The sequence below is a fragment of the Arabidopsis thaliana genome, assembly GCF_000001735.4.
Source record: "Arabidopsis thaliana chromosome 1 sequence".
Taxonomy (NCBI): domain Eukaryota; kingdom Viridiplantae; phylum Streptophyta; class Magnoliopsida; order Brassicales; family Brassicaceae; genus Arabidopsis; species Arabidopsis thaliana.
The window spans coordinates 21,942,805-21,959,188 of NC_003070.9; the positions used below are offsets into that span (position 1 = coordinate 21,942,805).

At 29.2% G+C, this 16,384-nt stretch overlaps 5 protein-coding genes across 5 annotated transcripts; 1 reads left to right on the forward strand and 4 right to left on the reverse strand.

Moving 5' to 3' along the window:
* Positions 1 to 1,884: 1,884 nt before the first annotated feature.
* AT1G59722 (uncharacterized protein) lies at positions 1,885 to 2,417 on the reverse strand (the record flags this gene model as incomplete). The annotated part of the gene is made up of 2 exons (NM_148610.1): positions 1,885 to 2,243; positions 2,306 to 2,417. The coding sequence occupies 2 exons, from the start codon at positions 2,415 to 2,417 to the stop codon at positions 1,885 to 1,887; spliced, it is 471 nt and encodes a 156-aa protein (NP_683451.1).
* Positions 2,418 to 2,803: 386 nt separating this feature from the next.
* Positions 2,804 to 3,347, reverse strand: AT1G59723 (uncharacterized protein). Its single transcript, NM_001333865.1, has 3 exons — positions 3,293 to 3,347; positions 3,109 to 3,187; positions 2,804 to 2,963 (listed from the first exon to the last, which is right to left on the reverse strand). Exons 1-3 carry the CDS (start codon positions 3,293 to 3,295, stop codon positions 2,815 to 2,817), a joined length of 231 nt encoding a protein of 76 aa, NP_001323096.1. The 5' UTR covers positions 3,296 to 3,347; the 3' UTR covers positions 2,804 to 2,814.
* A 1,723-nt stretch (positions 3,348 to 5,070) lies between these two features.
* Positions 5,071 to 5,749, reverse strand: AT1G59724 (uncharacterized protein). Its single transcript, NM_001333866.1, has 3 exons — positions 5,676 to 5,749; positions 5,482 to 5,560; positions 5,071 to 5,336 (listed from the first exon to the last, which is right to left on the reverse strand). Exons 1-3 carry the CDS (start codon positions 5,676 to 5,678, stop codon positions 5,188 to 5,190), a joined length of 231 nt encoding a protein of 76 aa, NP_001323095.1. The 5' UTR covers positions 5,679 to 5,749; the 3' UTR covers positions 5,071 to 5,187.
* A 1,949-nt stretch (positions 5,750 to 7,698) lies between these two features.
* Positions 7,699 to 9,687, forward strand: AT1G59725 (DNAJ heat shock family protein). The gene is made up of 2 exons (NM_104665.2): positions 7,699 to 8,487; positions 8,965 to 9,687. Exons 1-2 carry the CDS (start codon positions 7,934 to 7,936, stop codon positions 9,404 to 9,406), a joined length of 996 nt encoding a protein of 331 aa, NP_176181.1. The 5' UTR covers positions 7,699 to 7,933; the 3' UTR covers positions 9,407 to 9,687.
* Positions 9,688 to 9,792: 105 nt separating this feature from the next.
* TH7 (thioredoxin H-type 7) lies at positions 9,793 to 10,676 on the reverse strand. The gene is made up of 3 exons (NM_104666.4): positions 10,454 to 10,676; positions 10,168 to 10,290; positions 9,793 to 10,086 (listed from the first exon to the last, which is right to left on the reverse strand). The coding sequence occupies exons 1-3, from the start codon at positions 10,586 to 10,588 to the stop codon at positions 9,955 to 9,957; spliced, it is 390 nt and encodes a 129-aa protein (NP_176182.1). The 5' UTR covers positions 10,589 to 10,676; the 3' UTR covers positions 9,793 to 9,954.
* Between the last annotated feature and the right edge of the window lie 5,708 nt (positions 10,677 to 16,384).

The following is a 16,384-nucleotide window of genomic DNA, read 5'->3' on the forward strand; positions in this document are numbered from 1 at the left end:
CCTTTTTCGGTTTACAAATCTTATCTATCTTCTTTTGTATTTTAACCTCATCAAGTCCTTCTCCCTTCACGGTTAGCAAGTCGCTTTGTATATTATATGTTACAGAACTAACTCCTAACAAAAAGGAAAAATACATTTATATAGATTTTTAAATATTATAGTGTTATTGAAATGTTTTCTATGTAAACTATATATTTAGTAGCAACTATATATATAAAAAAATGGTTTATTTTGGCTCCACAAAACTATTCGATTGTGTTTGTGTACCTTTACGGCTATTGATATAGTCTAACGTTTTTTCCCTAGCTCTTTCATCAGTAGATCCAAACTTGAATGTATATTCTTCCTATCAAACAAAAGAGAAATTGTATTAAAATCCTAGGGAATTCATTGTATAAGAAATCCAAGGTGCTAAATATGTAAAACTACATGTATAATTTTCCTTTTTAACGGCTTTTAAAAAAATTAACGAACCATTTATTGAAACAAAGTTCAGAAATTTCAGTAGAGATGATCAAAGCAATGTGACTGCGAGTTTTCAACTTAGTGGCCTGCTTATAACATCTTTTTTATATATTGATCATTAAAATGCACAATTTTGATACATTTATGTAGTGTTACAGGAATATGACACTTATTGAAACATTGTACTATTATAATATAGGTTCCGATATATGTCTAAACAATTGTAAATATTATAACATATCTTAAGAAAAACAAAAGGAAAATTGTGATAATATATATATATATATATATATATCTGAAAGGTTTCAAGAACTTTATATTTAACAATAAAGTTTTCAATAACATAATGAGCAAAATAATTAATAATTGTAAGCATATATTTTTGTGCTAAATTAACCTTTAAATGGAAAAATAATAAAACTAAATTGTTATTGATAGAAAAATATATAAGAAGTTTTCTTTGATCAAATATAAGAAAAAGTAAAAGTAAGTATGGCATATGAAGAAGTCAAAAGTTGTAAAACTTTATGAAATTTTATCATAGGAGACGTGTTATCTTGTAATCCTTGAGATTTTAATGTGTATTAAAACATAAAAATTTAGAATGAATAATAAATCTCTAGAACGAACATAGAAAATGAAAAGAAAAAAATCATGAGCAATATTTCCTTGAAACTTTTTTTTGGTTATTAGAAAAATATGAAGATCACCATAGTACATTTAAGGGTCAATGTTATTTTAAAATATTACAAGAATCATGAACCTAAATCATAACACAAAAGTTTCTAGATTTCATTGATTTTAAGCGACAGTTTCTATTCTCAAAGATTTCATACAAAAGTTTCTTAATCATAACATTCATATTATTCAGAAGTACCTTTCAAAATATAACTCTAAGGTTAAACGAAATCTACTATATAATAAAGGGTAATATTAGTAAATAGCCAAATTCTACAAAGAAAAAAGAAATTAACCATGACTCAGTTTTTTTTAAGTAAATAACTTTTTTTTTTTGGTGGAGTAGAGGTGAAGAACAGACTAAATAACCTTGTAAAGTTATAAATTTTACAAAGGATATATGGAGATCTGAAAAGAAGGCGATGGAAAGAATATGAAGAATAAAAAAAACTATAGCGTGAAATATAACATAAGTGCTTGGTTTAAATAGAAATAGCATGTGATATTTTCATTTATTAATAATATAACATGTGCTTTACAGAAATATTTGAATAACATTTTTTACTAAAGATATCATGAAATATATAGAACATCATTGCAAGAATACATGTGATTCTTTTGAACAGTATGAAATATTAATAAATATACTGATATATGTATTAGTGGCATGATTTTCAAAAACATTACTTGTATTCTTCAATACAGGTTTCAAGAAATCAATGCTTCCATGGAAGGAGAGTTTCATCTATGGAAAATGAGTTGATTTGCTTCAGTGATGGAAAGTGAGTTGTTAATGTCAGCAGAGGACGTTTGGAAAGTGCTCGCGTTAAAAAAATCAGTGGCTCCCAAAAGTGGGTTGTAGCCAGAAACAGTCCAATCATTAGTAAATAGTGTTGATGAAAAATCAAAATCTAGCCAAGAAGGATCCCAAACACCATTGTTGGCACAGACCCCCCAATTATATGTGACCTCCATTGGATCAGCTGGGAAGTAATCGCCTACGGAAAACCCTAACGTGAAAGGATCCATGAGAGAAAATCCGGCTGCAACATCCTTAGAAACCTTGGAAGTAGCAGAAGATCCCCAATTGGAAGCAGTTTCTTGGGAGAAACGGAAACGTAGCCCATTTCGTCAAAGACACCACCAAACCCTAATCTCTGACCTTCAGTTGAAACCATCTTGCGGTTTGAGATGGTGGTGTTGTTGTCTGAAATCCTAAGATGATCATCATCTTCCGTTTCTTTCGGCTTGGGCTTCTTCAAGTTTCTTTTCATTATACTTATATTTTGTTGCTTGACTCCAACTAAGCTAAGTGTTTGCTTGATTGTTTTGTTTCTATTTGCACTCATATGAGAAAATTTGAGATAATCCGTAGATAAACAAACTTTCTTTATTTGAAATTTTATCATTTCAATAGTATGGTAAAAATCAGTGAGAGATACATATTACAACAAACTACGGTTCTTTTTTCTTAAAAATGCATCTACTAGATTTATTTTCGATGAAGCATTATAAGAGTAGAAATATAGAACTTGGGTTTAATCATCAACAATCAGAGAAAAATTCACACACTTTTATAAAATATGAATGCATAGTTAAACGCCATACAATTATTAGTCATAATCCAAATACTTTTTACAAATAAGAAGAAACTAAAAAAACACCATGTCATTACATGGGAATACAACCAAATAGGTACCTAGTCTTTGGTTTTGGGTTATAAAGCTCATCTATCTTTTTCTGAATTTCGGTCTCCTTAATTCCTTCTCCAAACACGCAAAATGCGTTCATTTGTGCATAATAACGTACAGATACAACTCCTAACAAAAAAATAAATACATTTGTAAATTTGTGAACATATTTTAAAATTTGAAAGCCAAATTGCAATGTTTTATATGTAATATATATAAAATGGTTTATTATAGCTTAACATAAGTACATAACCATTAGATTGTGTTAACATACCATCAAAACTATAAATACAGGTTAGAGCTTTTTGCTTGGTATCTTGATTAGTATCTCCTAACGTGAATACCCAATTTCCCTGAAATTCATGATATAAGCAATACATGAGTTTTGTATACATAAAGGATATATATATTTTTATCCATTTATTTAGTTTAAAAAGAATTCTTAAATATCAACTCACCATTTTTTGAAACCTTAAAATTTTAGAATTTCAATAGAGATGGTGAAAACAAAACACTGATTGTAAGTTTGAACCTTAGAACATGTATTTATATTGAATTAAAATCTATATTTTTGATATGTTTATATAGTTACAACAATTTGACACATAATGATATTTAACTTCCGAAATCTGTAAAAGTTATTCTTTTTTTTTTTTTTTTTTTTTTTTTGTCGAATGTAAAAGTTATTCTTAAGAATAATAACTTCTTCAAGAAAAGAAAAAGATTAGAATTATTTATTGATGTCTTAAAGGTTAATTTTCCAAACACACAAAGAGCAAATACAAAACATTTTACTAAAATAGTAAGATATATAACCAAATTTTAAAGTAATTATGGTATATTGATGAAATAATGTTTTTATGGATATATGAAATTTATTTAATGTTATTGTCAAACATGAGATATGTTATATTGTAATTTCTAAGATTTTAATGTGCACCAAATTTATAATGTGAGAAGAGAAAAGATTAACAATTTTCTCTCAAAATATTTACTAAAACAAAAAAAAATACTTTCAACTAAAATGTGTTCTTATCTTTAATTAAAAAGTGAATTGTTAGAAATTCAATTATATATTTACAAACATAATATTAATAATATATATATATATATATATTTGTCAACTTTCTCCATATGAATGACATATCATCACATAAAATGACATGTGCCCTTTTCTATTACTTCAATAAATATATTTCAGCAAATTTAGTTGAAAAACAAAACACAAAAATCTTCTATTAATTTTTTTAAATGCTCTATTAGTTTGTTTCTTAATTCATCTCTTTCAAATTTAAAAGGTATAAAAAGTCATGCTAATTTATCAAGCATCACATTCATTCTATTCTTCTTAGTTTACTAAAATTTTATTATCAATGATCATTATAATTACTTGTGATGCAATTACATGTTTACAACTCAAGCTCATATTAATTTAATAATTTTATCTTGAGTCTTTTTTTTTTTTTTTTTTTTGAATATCTGCAAATTCAAGCCTAATGACCTTACATTTCTTAGAGGTGGAATCCACACCATGTTAAATTCATCTTTTTTGGAGAAAAGATCATTTCCAACGTGTTTCGAACCCATCACCTCTACCTAAGAGATTTACTACTGGGCCAACAGATCGTTGGTAATGAAATCTTGAAAATAGATATAACACCAGGATGGAAGAAAGGAACGAAGATATATTTCCTTGAGAAACGAAACCAAGAACCCGGTGTCACTCCAGCAGATCTCATTTTTGTTATTGATGAGAAACCGCACTCGGTTGATCAAACCGGTGTTACTCGGTTTCTTATATACATGATCTGATTGTATATAAGAAAATTTCGCTTTTGGAGGCGTTGACAAGGCTCACACTTAGCTTAACAACTCTAGACGTGAGGAATCTTACTATCCCGGTTTTGGATATAATTAAACAAACGCCGGTCTCTAAAGACTAGAGACAACACTAATACAAACCACTAGAACGCATAAGTACATGTCTTTTTACTATTAGATTTTATTAATATTTGCCTTTTTGTAATTTAAAGGTATATGAGAATTTGAGATAATTCATAGAAAAACAAAAAATTCTTCATTAAAAATATATATTATTTCACTAGTATGGTAGAAATCAATGAGAGATACATATTACAACAAACAAACTACTATTATTATTCCTCGCCATTCTTGTGATAAAACAAAATGCATCTACTAGATTTATTTTAAATGAAAATAGAACTTTGTGTTTAATGAGAATCAAAGAAAAATCCAAACACATTTATGAAATATGAATGCATAGTTAAGCACCATACAATTATTAGTCATAATCTTAATACTTTTACAAATAAGAAGAAAGACACCATATTCATTATTCGGGAGTACAACACACTAGGGACCAACTCTCTTTGTTTGGGTTATAAATCTCATCGACCTTCCTTTGAATTTCAGCCTCGTTGATTCCTTCTCCAAACACGCAAAATGCGTTCATTTGTGGATTATATCTCACAGATATAACTCCTAACAAAAAATATATATACATTTGTAAACATATTTTAAATTTTGAAAACCCAATTGCAATATTTCATATGTAATATATTAAAAATGATTAATTGTTGCTTAACATAAGAAGTTAAGTACATAACCATAGATTGTGTTAACTTACCAGGAAAACTATAAATACAGGTTAGAGCTTTTTGCTTGGTGTCTTGATAAGTATCTCCTAACCTGAATGTCCAATTTCCCTGGAAAAAATTGAAGTCAAAGTTTTAATGTATTTGTGATATAGGCAATACACAATTATGTAAGTGTAAGGCATATATGTATGTATGTTAACAGACTTCTTAAATATTAACTCACCATTTTTTGAAACCTTAGAAGTTTAGAATTTCAGTAGAGATGATAAAAACAAAAGTCTGATTGTAAGTTTGAACCTTAAGAGCATGTATTTATATATTAATTTCTTAAAATGTACATTTTGATAGGTTTATGTAGTTACAACAATTTGAAACATAGTAATATTTAGCTTCCGACATCTTTAAAGGTTATTTTTATGAATTAAAAATGCTTCAGAAGAAATAAATAATAATTCTTAATAGATTTCTTCAAGGTTTATTTCCCAATACACCAAGAGCAAAATTTTTTTTTATTAAAACAGTAAGATATATAACCAAATTTAAAAGTAATTATGCTATGTAGAAAGATTTTTTTTTTATTGATATATGAAATTTATTCAACATTATTGTAAAACATGAGACACGTTATCTTGTAATCTCTAAGATTTTAATGGCATCAAAGTTTTAATGTGAGCAGAGAACAAAATTAAATTTTTTTAAGATTTTAAGATTTTATTGCACTATAGCACTGTCAAACATATAAGACATGTTATCTTATCAAAAATTAAAACTTTATATAATTTCAGATTTAATGGGACATTATTGGAAAGATGCACACCAAAAGGGGCATGTCTAAATCTCTTACAAATTAGCTTCTTTATTTTTATCATCTCCTTTATTAATATAATTGTAGAACAAATGTAATATCAATTAATGTAACATTTGAAATGGAAAAATTGGAACAAAATAATGAAAAAATAATATTCTTGAGGTGTTCTCTGTTTTGCTAATAGATCAGCAAGTTACTCGTTTTAATTTCATATATAAAAAACAGTGGATAAGTATTAATTTAATAATTTTATCTTAAGTATTTTATTATTACTAGGTTTTGTGGATACCGCTTATCATTGAACCTTCTTTTGTGTGTTCATGATAAGTTAATAATATTGACATGCAAGTATTTTTTCAAGTTATGGACCTTTGAAGCATTATAATTACAAATGAATAAGACTAGGAATTCAATATACAATATTCTCACCTATATGGCAATATGCAAGGGAAAAGATCTAAAAGATTTAGAGAACTCCTCTTCTCAAGGGTTTCAAATTAGAGTTGAACTCCTCTTCTTGAGGGCTTCAAATTAATATATTATTTAACAAAATTTGAAAAACTTGAAAATAGCCAAAAATGACTATATTGCCTTTGATTTTGGATTTCATAGAAATATTCTGCATTTTTTGAAAATGGAGAATAAAGTTGCAAAAATTGAAGATTTTGAGGGTTTTTTTTATACACAAAACCCACATATTAAACATCTATATATAATCCAGTTAAAGATATTTAAATATAATCCCAAGAAATTTATTTTAATCATTTAATTATTTTTATTGTGATAACATACTCTTATTATGTGTAATATAATTTAAAAATATTTAAAATAAGTTTGAGAAAACCAGAAAATTAAAATTAATTTACTTCACTTTAGTTTTCCTGTATAAAATTTAAAATACTATTTACAAATTAGCTTCTTCTTTAAAATACTATTTTCTTCTAAATTAGTAACATAGCTTTGAGGTTTTGCTTCTAAATTAGTAGTGTCAGATAGTCATGTAACCAAGGCATTAACATAACACCCTATAGCTACACGTAATTATTGGAGAGGAGAGTTTGAGAAATTTCAGGTTAGGAGCTCAACATTTAGAACAACAAATGAACAATGTACAGTCTTCCAATTCGAAAGAGAAATCAATAAATAAAACTCAGAATGATACAACTTAAAGAAAAATTGAACAAGTTTAAAGTATGGAAGATTAATATAATGTAACTAATAATATCACGTTAAGGGATTAACATTTTGATAAATCATTATAAGCCCCAGTAATCTACAACAAAAATTAACAGAGAGACGAGAAATAATGGTGAGATGCCAAATAAAAAGATTCAAATAGAAGATTCTAGATACTCAATTTTCATTTAAAAATAAAATTGTGCCTATAAACTATAAATGTATCTGTATCTATAATATATAATACATAAGATTACAAATAAAATAACAACAAATATTTGAAACAGAATAAAGGTTCCAATTAAAGTATTCAAAGATTATGCTTGTCATGTTCTTCTTCTACCTTTCTTACATACACGTACACCACCACTTCTCTCTTCTTCATTATCTCCTTCCTCACGCTTTCTCTTCATTTTTGATTCTTCTCATTACTCTGTCTTCGTCTTTCTCAACGACGTCCTCTGAAGCTTCGTAGCGATTTCGAACTGTTCTTGTCAATGGGGGTTGATTACTACAATGTACTCAACGTGAATCCAAGCGCAACGGAAGACGATCTAAAGAAATCGTATCGAAGACTTGCAATGAAATGGCACCCTGACAAAAACCCTACTTCAATCAAGCAAGAAGCTGAAGCTAAGTTCAAACAAATCTCCGAAGCTTACGATGTTTTAAGCGATCCTAACAAACGTCAGATCTATGATCAATATGGTGAAGACGGACTTACGGCGACAGAAGCAACGGCGTCGTCTCAACAACATAATTACTCTTCTGGTAACAACAATAATTACAATGCAGGGTTTAGGTATTATCCACGTGATGCTGAAGATATTTTCGCTGAGTTTTTCGGTGCATCTGAGAAAGTCTTTGATGGTGGCGTCGGCGGTGGCGGGAGGTTTAAAAGTGCGGAGGCGGGAAGTCAGACGAATAGGAAAACTCCGGTGAACAGGAAAGCTCCGGCGATTGAGAGTAAATTGGCTTGTACTCTTGAGGAGTTGTATAAAGGTGGGAGGAGGAAGATGAAGATTTCCCGCGTTGTTCCTGATGGTCTTGGGTTAGTATTTCATAACACATGATCTAAATGAAATCGCCTTTTTTCATTCAGTTTCGTTCGTTATATTAGTAGTTCGTGATTACGTAAATTATATTTGGAAAAGTGTTGACCAATTATTTTGTGGTTTCTTGTATGAGTCAATGGATAATCCTCTGTATATATGCTCTGTTTTTGTGATTTATCTTGATGGTAAAATTTTGTAATCAAGACGAAACAATTATCCAAATTGTTGTGTTTTTGACATTTTTCTTTGATAAGTTTTCTTTATTTTTCTCTGTTTAATGTTGTTGTTATTATTGGTTTTTTTTTTTGTTTTTTTGACAATTTTCCTTTGTTTAATTGCGTTTTTATCTCTAGTGATGTTGATATTGTTTGATGATTGATGTACCTAATTATTTTCTTGTTGCTACGTTTGATTTTTCTAAGCCTAGTTGCTTTTTTGGTTGTGATCAATATATATTCATGTTTTGATATCAGAAAGTCAAAGCCAGTGGAAGAGATCTTGAAGATAGATATAACACCAGGATGGAAGAAAGGAACTAAGATAACTTTTCCAGAGAAAGGAAACCAAGAACCCGGTGTTACTCCCGCAGATCTCATCTTTGTTATAGATGAGAAACCGCATTCGGTTTACAAAAGAGACGGTAACGATCTTATTGTAGACAAGAAAGTTTCGCTTTTGGAGGCTTTAACAGGGATCACTCTTAGCTTAACAACACTAGACGGGAGGAATCTGACTATCCCGGTTTTGGATATCGTTAAACCGGGTCAGGAGATAGTGATTCCTAGTGAAGGAATGCCCATCTCTAAAGAAGGTTCAAAGAGAGGAGATCTAAGAATCAACTTTGAGATATGTTTCCCCTCGAGGCTAACATCGGAACAGAAGACAGATCTCAAGAGAGTTCTTGGTGGTAGCTGAATTGGCAACTAGTTTCAAGAAAGCTCTTGAATTCAAAAGGTCAATTCAGTGTACATACATATACAGAATTGATCGGTTTTCGTTTTTGATCTCATATCTTGATCACGAAATAGTAAGCAGAATTGATTGTTTTTTGTTGTAAAAGCTATCTTTGTTGTTATCTAATTTATTCTGCTTTCATAAGTTATATATGTAACTCTCAACTTCATACAAGCTCTTCGAAAATGTTATGTAACGTTTGTTTTTTTCCATTTAGTATTTTAACATATACTTGGAATGGGACTCTTTTTTTTTTTTTTTTATGGTATAGTTCTTTTAGTCGCCATACTCACATTACCATTGTTATGTTGTTTTGCTTACGTTGGGGTGATTAGATTTCATACAAATATAACTACAACATTTTTGTTAATTGTTTTCATTTTTGACATTATTATTTATATTGTTTTGAGAAATTAAACAACAAACCAGAAACCCAACTTCAAACAATCAATTCAGAACAGACATTCAAAAGTATAATAATCATTTTTTTGTAAGGGAAAAGAAAAAACTTAAACCCTATGTTGTTCAATCTTCTTCACGAGCTCATCAGGTTTGGCTCCAACAACCCTATCAATCTCTTCTCCTCTCTTCACAAAAACAAAAGCTGGAAGTGTAATAGCTCTATATGTCCCAGCCACATCCTGGAATACATACCAATTATAGCTTAGTCTTGAAACCATAAGATGATTCTTCTTCAAGTAATAAAAAAAAAGAGTAATTACCATTAGCCTATCCACATCAACCCTAGCAAACACAGCTTCTGAGTACTTTGAAGCAATCTCCCTAACTCTAGGTTCCATTGCTTTACAAGGTCCACACCATACAGCTGTGAAATCAATTACTAGCTTCAAAACCACAATAATTTTTTCAGTTAGTTTAAGAGAAAAAACATGTCATTTACTTGTAAACAAAATTAGAAAACACAAATAGTATAAGATTTAAAACAAACATTATAAGTTTGGTTAAAAAAATTTAATACGTTTTAGGTAGTTTTCGAGTAATGTATACCAATTTGTTTGAGCCTTTCATGGAATCAAAGAGAGATTTCCATTGTCTTCTTGATTCGATTTCCACAACAAATCCATTACTGGTAATTTCCATTGATGAATGAACATCATGCACAGATGAAACATTGGAACCCATTATCTTCGGAATGTGTATGTATGAAGAAATGGTGTTCACTTATTTGCTAGTGATATACTGATATGCAAAGAAGAGAGACAAGGAGGAGCATTATATAGCTTTTAATCGGAGAACTTAATTTGTTGGTTATAAATAAATAAGTAAATGCAAAGGAATATGATTCAATTTGCTATCCTTCTTTAGTTCTAGCCGTTGATTTTTTTATTTTTTCAAGAATATATAGCTTATACCAATTTAGTTTCGCTTTGTGTTTTTAAAATTCCAGTTAGTTGTTAAATATTCTCCACTACATAAAAATATAGCTGGTTGCAAGGAACTAGCTTGCCTATCACATTTGCAAACGAATTTTTTATTTTTGTGGGTGGATAACAATCCGCGGCGGATCGATTTTCTAATTAAAAAATGGTAGCCTAGGTACTTGATTTATTAGTTTAGATTAATTAGTTATTGTCAACGCTATAAATTAAAAGTAGTTAAAATTTGTTTTGTTTAAATAATATATGCACCATCCACTTCAAGGATCTAATACCTATATAATATTAATGCTATTAATTACTATAAAAATAAAAATGTCACATGGCAGGAGAGTTTCTAATGAGAACTCATTTTTATTTTTTTCCTAATTGATGGTGATACTCTTATGTCTTTACTGAAATCTTTAATTTACATTTACATAAAACTTTACAGAACGAAATTAGATTAGAATAAAACGAGAAAAAAATTTGCAAAATGACCATGCATGTCATTGTAAATTTGTAATGTTGTTTGGTGTGTCCGTGTGTAAGAATATTGATTTGTGTTAAAAAGAAGCTGTCATCAAATTCTTCCTCAAGGTCCTTCTTATTCCATTTCAGTACTTATAGGAATCATTGTCGAAAATGAGTTTGAAATTAACAATTTATTCGATACTGGGGGACAAGAAATGCACGTCGTAGCCACGAACATCATCTTTAACTTTTTGCCCATAAACTTTCACATCATCCTCTTATAATTCTCATTCTCAAGGAACTAGGAATGCTGATTCAAAAATACAGTTCGGTGATGCTCGAATATCTTAAATTTTAGAACATATTGTTGGGGTTTAAGATCTCGATTTGCAAATATTAATTTGAAACCATTTTTTGGTCTGATTTCTAATAAAATTGAAACACCACTGTTTTATAAGAACTAAAAAAAACTTGTAGAAATGTTGCATCAAAGTATGCTTTATAAAACATTAAATATATATATGTTGGGATCAAAATATGCATATATATATATTATATATATATATATATGAAGGCGTTATCAAAGAAATACAACAAGTTTTTTAGAAAACTGAAAACATTAAGGAATACTTCTTAAATTTGTAAGTACCCTTCCTAAGACTTTCTTTCCCTTACTTTTACTGTATTTGGAATTTTGGAATTGTGTAGTTTAAGACTTAAAAGAATTCTCAAATATTTATTGTACTGGTAATTCATAAAGTAAACTAATCACGTTTAGATATTTAAACATGTGTAGAAAATCGTTTTTAATTTAGATTTTGCCTTTGAATTTATTCATTTTTTAATCATAATTTATCGATAATATTACACATGACTTTCTTAAAGGTTGCATGAGTTCTGCTACCCACATATTTCTTTATTCCTAGCTCGATCTATAAAGATTCTAATATAAGTTTTTCCACAATCTAAAGAATTTTATTCCATGAAATCGTATCCATACAATTTTATATTGTTGATTTTCTCTCTTTTTAATTTATGTAGGAAGAGTAACACAATTAGTTCAATACCTCTGTATTTACTTTTCTGCTACTAAGCAATATATTACAGTTACTTATAAAATAGTTCTGTATAATAGTTCAATAAAGTTAGTTATATTTTTGCAAACAGAAAGTGTGAAAAAGATACAAGAGCAGAAGAAACGATTCTTAAATACAAGTGCAAGTGCTTTTTCCTTGAAATATACGGTGATTTGAATCACAAACCTTCTTAGCTAAATGACCATCTTATGATAAAAACAAGATGTGGCCGCCACGAGAAGTCTAAGCAAGGAAGTAGGTGCATATGATGAACTAGGTACGCCGACGAACATAGAAAAAAATGAGGTACAGATTAAAATCCATTTGTGGAGTATACACAAAATGTTTGTTTGAAAAACAAATTATGAAGAGTTTCAAGATTGTTTTCAAGGAACTATCAATAATTTATGTTTGACTCTATATGTAGACTGATATGCAAAAGATCAAGTGTGGATGAATGAAATTGGATTGGATGACATTATTTTGAGGCCAGGGGATAAAGATTATAGAAGTAGCAATATTAAATGTGGTAGATTTAAAACAACGACAATAGCATGAACTAAGTTTTGCTGCTGGTCACTGTCATTTATCGCTGGCCAAAATTAGACGCATCCTAATAATTAGCCCACCTTATGTTGAAAACCTAATTAGGCTAAATACACTAGAGCATACTTCGCTAACACATCGAAAAACACTGAAAACAAACAGGACGTAGGATCAAGTTGCTAACTCACGTATCTCATCATAGTAACAAAAGAATTAATAACTGCACAGCGAGAGATAAATTTAACCCTAATCTAAAATAATGAAGAAGAACATTGTGGATTTTAAGGTACAACATATTTCGTCTGTTCAATCTTTCACACCACTTAGCTCTCTCGTATTTGGATTATATTGTCCAAGTTTGGCCCTAGCCCATACTTTACTAAAGCCCCATTAAATAACTTCAACAATGTTCAACCCAATCTCACAATCACAAATGCCACTTTTTGGTTACATTCTCCTTTTCTATGTTTTTCCAAAGGTTAAATTCCTTTCTTATGGCTTATGTTGGCTTATGACGTATCCAACATTTCACTATCAAGTTTGGGTTTAAACAAAACAACTGGTGTGGTGTAGATTGAACATTCGCTTTCTCATGGATTCTAAAACGTATAAAAAGAATAAAACCTTAGGTCCACAACTACAACTTATGAGGTAGAAAAAAACAAAACTTATGAGGTAAAATATATATATAACTTCAGAAAATATGAGGTATATATCGATTTATTGCGCACGTAATTTATATATACTATATTTACCCATGCATAAGTATTCACGTATCTCTATAGTCACTGTATACGTGTATGCTTACGTAAGAATACGTACATGACATATTCATGGAATTTTTCGATGCATACGTATATTTATTTTTGATAACTTTGGATGTTTCGTATTAATTTGGTATCGCTTAACATTCTCTTTTTTATTAAACAATTAGTTTTTCAGTCTATTGACTTGATGCCTTGATGGCAATTCAAAAATTTGATAAATCTTTTGACTGCTAGCTCAATTAATTTCTCTTTTTTTTTTTGTTAATATTTTTTTTATAAATCAAGTGGTATTCCAAGCATGAAAAAGGTTTCATGAAGGGTCCAATCACAATAAAATAGTTCATATCATCTTGGTACGAAATTAGGGGGTAGAATATGTATTACATTATATCTAAAATTCTGTTTATTTTTCTAATAATTAGGAGGTTTTGGCATACGTCCATGCATTTCCTCAGACTCAGAACCAAAACATGTTATATGGTCTCGTCCTAAAAACTACTCGAATGAGTAACTTCAAGATTTTGCCATAAATTGTTACCAGTTGAACTATTGAATCTTGATAATTTAATTATCTTTGTTTACTTTGTAGTTTGTGCACATGCATGGTTCATTATTTTTCAACTCGAAATCCCAAAAATATAGCGTCCACTATAATATGTCCACCTCTCGTTCTTGCTGTTAAAATTTTCCACTTGCGTTGATCATAAATCCACCTTGACGAATGTTTATTTACTTTTTGATTTTCTATTGAAGAATAATTTAAGAAGGATTATTGTTCAATAGATTGTACGATTTAGTTATTATTCAAAAGTTATTGTTATTTTCAAAATATTAATTAGTATTGATTTTGTAGTTCTTTTAAAATCTAGTGTTATTAGTATACACTTTGTATAATTTATACATATACAAATTCAAAAAAATGATAGGTATCAATTGAATTCATAGAGTTTTTAAAATAAAACTTTTTAAATACACAAATTAAGCTCTCTAAAATTTTAATAAATCTTTCAAGCTTCTTAAGAAAAAAGCGTATATTTTAACTTCAATTTTGTGCACAGTATCTTTTCTATCTTTAGCAAATTTTAGTGTGCTTCTTAACCCCAACTCATCAAATATTCAAATTTATTACCCAAATATGTGTTTTGAGCAAAAAAACAACAACATTGATTTAGACAATTTTAGTCCAACACTAAAAATTGATGACTCAAAGCCAAGTAAAGTAAGCAGCTATGATATGAAAGCAGGTTCGTGCAGAGAATACGCTGTTTGAAAGGTCTCAGAATTTTTTGTCCGGTTGAAATGTGTTGCCACGCAAGATAAGCATGTCGCCTGCGTGCTGCTACTCGGACGACACAATGGTTTTTTTTTTTTTTAATATCAAAAAGTTCTGGGCCAAAGCCCGTAATCTCTTATATCCGAAACTACAGTATGTAATATTATTTTCATCCTAAACGTCACTCAAACCGGTGATCTCTAAATTTCGTTTATACAAAACACTTCGTTTTTTGCTTCTTAGAGTCCAAACAGTAAAAATGATGTAGTTTTAGAACTTGGGCAAATATCGATTTTAGGGATTTCAACATTTTCTTCTTTTTCTTATTCCTAAGTTTATGTTTCTCTTTTACGACTTACGACAGTGTGTCACAGTTTCACACAAATTGGGAAATGAATTTCTCTGTAGAATACGAATAACAGGAAAAAAGTAGGACCTGATGTTAAAATCCCTAATGTTTGCGTTAATTTCATAATTACGTTGTTTTCAATGTTTGGACTATAAAAAACAAACAAACTGATATAGTTTTGTGTAAACAAAATAGCACTTGTCGATCTCCTTGCCACCGTGTCGTCAGAATGACCTATTTATAACAGTTATTAAATTTATTAATGTTAACGTTGGTTTCGGTTCAAAACCTAGAGTCTGAGTTATATTTTTGGGTTTTGGATGAGTTAGAATTGAAAAAAAAAAAAAACGAAATTATGATGAGAAAGATACCGTACGAAAAATTGAGGTTGAAATACACATTTCCCCCCACCTTTTAAATGCTACCAACTATATAAATCAAATTTTTATTTACACAAACTACACCGTTTGTACATTCAAATCCCATATAGAGAGACATTCAACGAGGTATATTACCAAAATAATTTGTTTGTGAATAAATTAAGCATATGAGATGCTAAAAAATGTTTTTTTACATTTTTGATGAAAAAAACTTCAAAAGAATGTTAAAAGAATGTTTCATCTGTTTTAAATTGTTAAGTAATGTTTGCAAAAAAGAAAAGCATACAGTAAAATAAATATTTTGAAAATAAAGGAGTAGTATGTATCCAATCAATGATGTTTTTAATTTGTAATCACTAATCAGTAGTCTTTACTTCATTGGTATTATTATTTGATAATAAAACTTAACTAAAATTATAATGAAAATTATAATCACTACTAAGCACATCAAACCTTTTTTTGGTAGTTATAGTTTATAGCTTGACATTATAGAATATTACATTTCCCTTTTTCCAATTTGGCGGCAAATGGAAACATCCTATCTTTGTTATTCCTTTTCAGAAAAGTTGACCCTAAGTGGCTCTCATAATTCGATCGTAAATACTAAATAGTAAGTATAAAATATCCAAGTCATCATCTCTTCCTGATCATCCATAACTTGATACACAAAATCAAAAGTCAAAGGCCTTTGACGTTTG

What these genes read in the sequence shown, in the direction of transcription:
- AT1G59723 (NM_001333865.1), bottom strand. An exon ending in CTGTATTTATAGTTTTGATG is followed by an intron (nt 2,964 to 3,108) that starts GTATGTTAACAC and finishes TTTTTTTGTTAG; the next exon opens with GAGTTGTATCTGTACGTTAT.
- AT1G59724 (NM_001333866.1), bottom strand. An exon ending in CTGTATTTATAGTTTTCCTG is followed by an intron (nt 5,337 to 5,481) that starts GTAAGTTAACAC and finishes ATTTTTTGTTAG; the next exon opens with GAGTTATATCTGTGAGATAT.
- AT1G59725 (NM_104665.2), top strand. Translation starts at nt 7,934, where the DNA reads ATGGGGGTTGATTACTACAATGTACTCAACGTGAATCCAAGCGCAACG. An exon ending in GTTGTTCCTGATGGTCTTGG is followed by an intron (nt 8,488 to 8,964) that starts GTTAGTATTTCA and finishes TTTTGATATCAG; the next exon opens with AAAGTCAAAGCCAGTGGAAG.
- TH7 (NM_104666.4), bottom strand. Translation starts at nt 10,588, where the DNA reads ATGGGTTCCAATGTTTCATCTGTGCATGATGTTCATTCATCAATGGAA. An exon ending in TGAAAGGCTCAAACAAATTG is followed by an intron (nt 10,291 to 10,453) that starts GTATACATTACT and finishes GTGGTTTTGAAG; the next exon opens with CTAGTAATTGATTTCACAGC. An exon ending in TTGATGTGGATAGGCTAATG is followed by an intron (nt 10,087 to 10,167) that starts GTAATTACTCTT and finishes TATGTATTCCAG; the next exon opens with GATGTGGCTGGGACATATAG.